This window comes from Haliotis rubra, unplaced genomic scaffold (assembly GCF_003918875.1).
Source record: "Haliotis rubra isolate DU_JTF1 unplaced genomic scaffold, ASM391887v1 Scf1067, whole genome shotgun sequence".
Lineage (NCBI taxonomy): Eukaryota > Metazoa > Mollusca > Gastropoda > Lepetellida > Haliotidae > Haliotis > Haliotis rubra.
In genome coordinates, this window is record NW_025764967.1 from 187003 (window position 1) to 194749 (window position 7747).

Sequence of the window (7747 nt, forward strand, 5' to 3'; positions counted from 1 at the left end):
TCAATCAAGGATATTTTCTCCAATCGTAACCATTTGTACCGAAGATGTTGTAACCTTGATCAAAATGTTTTGTCACTCTAAATGTTCATGCATGGATTTAAACATGAGACAAGCGTGGTGGTACCACAAGCCTCCTATATCCATGTTGATGTCGGATATCAGATCATCGATATACCTGACGCTAATATTAAACTTCTTCCCTTTGACCTTCGAACCTTTCCGTGAAGTCTGCAAGTCGTGAGTGACTTGGGGCGCATGCCTCTTACGGGATTTATGTGCATAGGAGATGAAGACGATATATTACATCCGATAAGTAAACTACATCAATGCCCTTTCGCATCATATCAGTAGTATCGTTCAGTCGACCTGCTGAATCAGCAGATTCTCACCATCCATCTACGTATTGTGCGTATGTATTGTAGTGTGAGCACGGAAGCAAATAAATGTGACTAATGACGAAGTATTTATTCACGATTTACACTTTTCCGTATCAACTGGAATCACGAGCCCACATCAACAGCCTGTGAGTAGTAAGCAGTGTATCCACACGCATCAATGGCTGTTATGGAGACATAAACGTCAGTGACAGTTTGAGGGTGCGAAGACAGGTTGAGGACCATCTCTTCCTGACGGGTCAGCAGCCCGTCCACTATATCTGCCCCACCCTCCACCCTACCCACCATCACCTCATACGCCAGCTGGTCCCAGGAGGAGGTGAACAGGCCCGGCCAGGACAGAGTTGTCACCCTGTCGGACGTCCTGGACGAAATCATCGCTGCTTCTGAAATTTACCACACATTTATAATATGGTTATCACCAGGAAACAGATAAGACACAGTATTCAAATGTGAAGCATTCAAATATACATTTATCATGGGTACATACTGCATCCTGTTTGAGACAAAACTTACTGTTCAGACTTGGTTGAGGTCCATGCATGGTGATGGATGTTTCTGTCGGGTTCCCAGCCTTGTCCAGCACATGCATGGCGCTGATGTTGTAGGTTGTCAGGTCGCTGAGCTTCAGGCCACACAGCTGGGCAGATGTGTATGTGAATATACTGGGGACGCTCTGCTGGTACAGCAAACTGCTACCCTGGATGCGAACCTATCAACAAACAGGTATGAATGTTAGATATACGTGTATGGATGGAAGTTTCCAGAACTGTAAGCGCCAGTTTCATTAGTTGTATATATTAAAATGACAAGTGTTTATGTAGTAGATGTCAGCTGGAGGAGACCTACCAGGGTGGTGTGAGGAGTCTCGGTTTCTCCTCCCTCCCACTGAAGTCTCACAGTGTCTCGGGCTACGTGACACTGGTCTCTGTCTGAGAACACAGACGGGCTCTCCTCCAGGACCTTGAAGCCAGCAACAGATGCCATGTCCTCACCGGACACGAGAACCACGCCATTAGATGAAGACTCGGAGACCTGCCCGACCCTGTTATAGCAACGAACTGTCGTGTACACCTTCACACTGGATGAGATGACCAGATCAGTCAGATTCCACCTGATATATCGTACTCCATGGATAGTTCTAGCAAACCGACGGACATCGTCATCTCCTGGGGTGTGTCCTGCAGAGGAAAGGACAGCTATTAGCACAGAAGATGGATACAGTACCCTCAGGACACACAAAGAAATGATAAAACAAACACAAGACACGCACTTGCTAAATACTTGTATGATTTCAATGATAAATGTATTTATAACTTGGGGTTAGTTTTCATTTTAACAACAAACAGATGTTACCCACAGCTGCCTCACTGTTCCCTACCTATAGCGACGTCACAGCTGACGGAATCTGACTCTTCATCTTCCACAGCCCAGTTGGCTGCCATGTCCCCTGGTGATAGGAAATCTGTATCCACACCTAGCAACAGAGCATTTAGCCTGTATCATCATCATATAGCAATGGTGGCAAGATCATACTAATGTGGTGTTGACCAAATCATTATATCGCATTATATCACTACTGCATAAGGCCAAGCTGAGACATAAATGTAATTGGGGACAGCAACCACTGCCATTGTCAGAAACGTTTTATCTGTATATATTTCTTATGCTTTATATTTAATGGAACTGGTTCGATGTTTCTGCTGGAGGACTGAAGTCCCCGAGTTTCATCACAACTCAGTAGCATTAATCTATGTCAACTTGAAAGGACACTTTTGGTCAGAGTCCTTAATATCAATGTGTTGTAAGAAACGTTTTTCTTGTTAACAGCGGAATCTCTGGCAGGGGTACTGTTGTGTGGTGTCGGACTATTTGAGGAGAGTCAACTCTGGGTATTCTTTGCACGGACGTTGTATATTTACCTGAACCATCGTTGACTTCTTGTATAGTTGGTGGTGTCATGTCCACCGTCAGGGGGTCTGCTCTGGTCAGTGATGTCAGGCCGGCAGCGTTAGTGGCGAGTACCGACACATACAGTCTGGAGTTGTGAGTTAGTTTCTTGGCAGAAAGTGTTCCTTGAGGGTTGCTACCAACGTTCGTGAAGCCTTGTAACTGTGTACCGCCTTCCACAAGCCCTGCATGAAGAAGTGATATTATCACGTAGTCTCTTTAAGCTGCTTAGGTCTATAGTTTTGGTTCCGTATCAAGTTCAAGTCTAAGAAATTATATAGTTTAAATTATTATTTTTTAAATTCATTACCATATCTCACCTAAAACACGTTAGACCATTCGATAATCATTTTCTGTGTTCTACTGAAGATCGCCGGTTTTACAGTCACCAGAAAGAAGCTCGCTTGTAACCACCCACGATTTACATTTCCATGTGAGTCCATTCAGCGCTGATGGGTTCGAAATAGACAATAGCCTGATATGATACTTGCCTTATAACAATGCGGGCGTCCAGAGTTTTCACGTGAGTTACATTTATCACCTGCATCGTGTTTTTCTCTCTCAGACAACGCGGATCCGCCGCGGTGTAAACCGTCAAAGTCAGTCGCTTTCAAGAGTATCCCAACTCTCGCCAAGTATACCGACAACCAGCTGGTAACATTGCAATAGGGACCCTGAATATCCACTTGTGCAGAAAAAGAGACTCACCTACTGCCCACTGGTACATGGTGATGGGAGACTCACCTACTGCCCACTGGTACATGGTGATGGGAGACTCACCTACTGCCCACTGGAACATGGTGATGGGAGACTCACGTACTGCCCACTGGAACATGGTGATGGGAGACTCACCTACTGCCCACTGGAACATGGTGATGGGAGACTCACGTACTGCCCACTGGAACATGGTGATTGGGGACTCACCTACTGCCCACTGGAACATGGTGTTGATGGGGGACTCACCTACTGCCCACTGGAACATGGTGATGGGAGACTCACCTACTGCCCACTGGAACATGGTGATGGGGGACTCACCTACTGCCCACTGGTACATGGTGATGGGGGACTCGCTGTCCGTGAAGTGCCAGGACACATGCAGAGACGACCAGTGAGGCAGGAACACGACGTTCACCTCCACGTGCTTCTCTGTGTCCACAGTCTCGTCATGTCCACTATAGGTGACGCTCTGCATTGTCACGTGATCAACAGCCATCACCATGGATCTTGACTTTGTGCCAATAGTAAGTTGTGCTGATGCCTCCCGAGCTATGAAGGAAAATGTGTGTGTATTCCACATGGTAACAGAATGTCTACCCACATCACACACCCCTCGGCACAGATTGGGCTCAAGACTGAACGTGATGACTTCAGCGCCAACTGACACGAAGCCTTCTATAGCGCTATGATGTGTGTCCGTGACCTCTGTATATCCTGCATGAATCTTCACTTTGTACATTTGTCCCACACTGAGATGTATATCTGCCTGGTGGACAGATCCGCTGACTACAACATAGCTGCTACCATGTCTGGCTAATTGACGCTCGGATGTAATGATGTGTATACACGAATAGTTGTCAGTCTGCCAGTACTCGGGAAGACGGCCATTACATGTCGATGAATTCTCAAGTTCATGTTGTATCTCAAACGAGGGATTTTTCACCAGGTTGTCTCCCAAGTATGCAACGGCCTGTGGTTCTGGGGGAGACGTGTCCACGACAACACCATCTGATACAGCTACGTCTGAGGCGTGACCCACTGCATCTACAGCATACACCTTGCTCCATAAACGTGTACCTAGAAACAAGGGAATATCAACATCAAGAGAATCCTAAAGGTTCGTTTTGTCATCAGTTCGGTGCCATCAAAAACCTTAAAAAGCGTCAAACTACATCATCCCACCTCTGTTGACAGACAGAATGTTTAGATTCACCATTTAGTCCAGGAGGAGGCAGCCTCCCCAGTCCTGATTTTGCAAACCAAATGTGGTGAAAATGCTCGCAGACCCCCACCCGGATAGAGGCCTGTAAAAAACTGATAACACAATCTGAGAGTATTACAGGCCTTTTCATGAGCCCAAGACATCATACTAACTGAAAATAGTGTCAAATAAAGTCAGTACTGGGGAGGCTACGAAATTCTATTTCTAGGCCTCTTTTGGGATTCTCCTCCTGGACTAATTGGACAATGTATATTTTAACACATGCTTCTGACAATTACTTTTGACACATTTTGTAATTGACCGGAAGTACGAGAAGAAGGATGAGACACAACCACCAGCTTCCATGGGTCACCACCATAAAGAATCTATACTGACAGAAGAAGCGTGTTGACATTTAGGTCAGAAAAACTGATCTGGACACATACCACTCTGGAGAATCTATACTGACAGAAGAGGCGTGTTGACATCTAGGTCAGATAAACTGATCTGGACACATAGCACTCTGGAGAATCTATACTGACAGAAGAGGCGTGTTGACATTTAGGTCAGAAAAACTGATCTGGACACATACCACTCTGGAGAATCTATACTGACAGAAGAGGCGTGTTGACATCTAGGTCAGATGAACTGATCTGGACACATACCACTCTGGAGAATCTATACTGACAGAAGAGGCGTGTTGACATTCAGGTCAGATGAACTGATCTGGACACATACCACTCTTGAGGGGTGAAGCAAGTTGTGCCTTGGAGGTGGTGTGAAGCCCGGTCTCCCGCCAGCCTAGCACACTGCAGTCGGTTGTGTCGTTGAGTCTTCCCACACACCAGAAGTATGTGATGATGGTGGAGTCCGTGTCGGAGAAGCCGTGCCAGGAAGCCGATACAGCGGATGGAGAACTCTGGTAGTCCGCGTCGTGCATCTCTGCCGGAATGGACCAAATAGAATCAGACATGATAACTACACACGTCACCCGTGTTTATCCTTCGTCAAAGTGATCGTGTCTTACACCACACACCAAGTGATCGTGTCTTACACAACACACCAAGTGATCGTGTCTTACACCACACACCAAGTGATCGTGTCTTACACCACACACCAAGTGATCGTGTCTTACACCACACACCAAGTGGTCGTGTCTTACACCACACACCAAGTGATCGTGTCTTACACCACACACCAAGTGATCGTGTCTTACACCACACACCAAGTGATCGTGTCTTACACACACACCAAGTGAGTGATCGTGTCTTACACCACACACCAAGTGATCGTGTCTTACACCACACACCAAGTGATCGTGTCTTACACCACACACCAAGTGATCGTGTCTTACACCACACACCAAGTGATCGTGTCTTACACCACACACCAAGTGATCGTGTCTTACACCACACACCAAGTGATAGTGTCTTACACCACACACCAAGTGATAGTGTCTTACACCACACACCAAGTGATCGTGTCTTACACCACACACCAAGTGATCGTGTCTTACACCACACACCAAGTGATAGTGTCTTCACCACACACCAAGTGATAGTGTCTTACACCACACACCAAGTGATCGTGTCTTACACCACACACCAAGTGATCGTGTCTTACACCACACACCAAGTGATCGTGTCTTACACCACACACCAAGTGATCGTGTCTTACACCACACACCAAGTGATCGTGTCTTACACCACACACCAAGCAATCTTCCAGATACGTGTCTGGGCCGGAAAATCATTGAGTGTGTCCCCGATTATATCTGGGATAACACTTTCTCAGTAAAGCATGGATTATATCAATGAGACAGAGTAATCCCATATATACCATTATACCTTTAATCCAGTAACTCACATTCTGTGAAAGTGATAGTTGTGTGACCGTGTCAACGTTAACCATTCCCTATCACCTTTCTAGACTTTAGGTAGCAGGACGCCCTGATACAGTTGACATACTGCGGTATACAGGAACGGGCTACACAGGAATTCAAGCTCTAATTGTCTTCTCTGTACTAATACTGAAGGTGCGGTACCTTGTCCATCACTGACTGTGCCCGCTTCTGGAGGCAGCACGTCCACTCGGACACTATCAGAGTAGGCCCAGCTGACCAGGCCAGCCTTGCTGTAGGCCACGACACTGGAGAAGTACACTGTGGCTGCCTGTAAACTCAGTTTCCTTGCTGTGTAGCTCGTGGTGGTCAGGTCATCAGATGCGTGGATACTGTGACCTGAAGAGTGAGTGAGTGAGTGAATGGGTGAGCGGGTGAGTGAGTTGGTGAGTGGGTGAGTTTAGCCACATTATGACAGGGAGACCAGAAACGGGTTGCATACACTGTACACGCAATTTAATGCACCAGGATCTATTCTTTAGAATTACCAACACTGTCGATTTCATTGCCTTTGCGCAGAGATGTGAGATGTGTCTTTGGATGTGGTCTGCACTGTAAGCCATGAATCAATGTTCGGGGTAAAATGTATGGACACGCGCTACCAGGTTACATACATAGAGACATTCACGTCATGTTATATACTGATCTGTAACGTGAAGACGCTCACCCCCGGGGCTTGTGCTGATGTAGACTCGGTACTTGAGAATACCAGCGGCGCCCGGCAGGAACTTGTTGGTCCAGCTGATCTTCATTGTGTCCGTCTCCTTCTGGAAGTCTACATCCTTCACTCCATCGTCACCCCTCACCTCAATAACCTGCATCATTCACATATAGTCTACATCCTTCACTCCATCGTCACCCCTCACCTCAATAACCTGCATCATACACATATAGTCTACATCCTTCACTCCATCGTCACCCCTCACCTCAATAACCTGCATCATTCACATATAGTCTACATCCTTCACTCCATCGTCACCCCTCACCTCAATAACCTGCATCATAAGGTCCTCACACTCACATAGTCTACATCCTTCACTCCATCGTCACCCCTCACCTCAATAACCTGCATCATTCACATATAGTCTACATCCTTCACTCCATCGTCACCCCTCACCTCAATAACCTGCATCATACACATATAGTCTACATCCTTCACTCCATCGTCACCCCTCACCTCAATAACCTGCATCATTCACATTCACATTTAGTATACTACAGAGAACGGGCGAATGCATGGAATATATCACCAAACATTAACATCTTAAGAGGCCAGTAGAACTGTGTCGCAGAAACCTTTATAAGCCTTTTAATCACCATTCATTGATCAAGAGGTATCACATTTATCGTTTTCTTCAGTGTAAGTGGAGCGCATATTGAGATATTGAAAACAGACTTGCACTACAATGGACAGTACAATACTCACCTCGAGAGCCTGTTTGTCGGTTGCCTTGGGAGGAGCTTTGTCCACCATGACCCCGTCTGACCTGAATACACTGTACGTCGTCCCATCGTACCAGCCTCTCACAAAGAAGGAATACTCATGTCGACTGCTGAGGTTCATGCCTTGGTTACAAACACCAC

The 7747-nt window shown here is 46.4% G+C and overlaps 1 protein-coding gene across 1 annotated transcript; it reads right to left on the reverse strand.

Annotated features, from left to right (window-relative positions):
• Positions 1–440: 440 nt before the first annotated feature.
• Positions 441–7727, reverse strand: LOC124279115. The gene is made up of 11 exons (XM_046714906.1): positions 7590–7727; positions 7281–7349; positions 6831–6978; positions 6308–6454; positions 5002–5205; positions 3345–4139; positions 2318–2530; positions 1777–1872; positions 1245–1576; positions 912–1107; positions 441–781 (listed from the first exon to the last, which is right to left on the reverse strand). Exons 1-11 carry the CDS (start codon positions 7725–7727, stop codon positions 501–503), a joined length of 2619 nt encoding a protein of 872 aa, XP_046570862.1. The 3' UTR covers positions 441–500.
• Between the last annotated feature and the right edge of the window lie 20 nt (positions 7728–7747).

Bases quoted from the DNA above. Each gene is read 5' to 3' on its own strand.
- LOC124279115 (XM_046714906.1), bottom strand. From the start codon at position 7,727: ATGAACCTCAGCAGTCGACATGAGTATTCCTTCTTTGTGAGAGGCTGG. The intron at 5,206-6,307 runs GTACCGCACCTT...CCATTCCGGCAG, and splicing joins CACAGTCAGTGATGGACAAG to AGATGCACGACGCGGACTAC. The intron at 4,140-5,001 runs GTATGTGTCCAG...CCTTGTTTCTAG, and splicing joins TGCTTCACCCCTCAAGAGTG to GTACACGTTTATGGAGCAAG.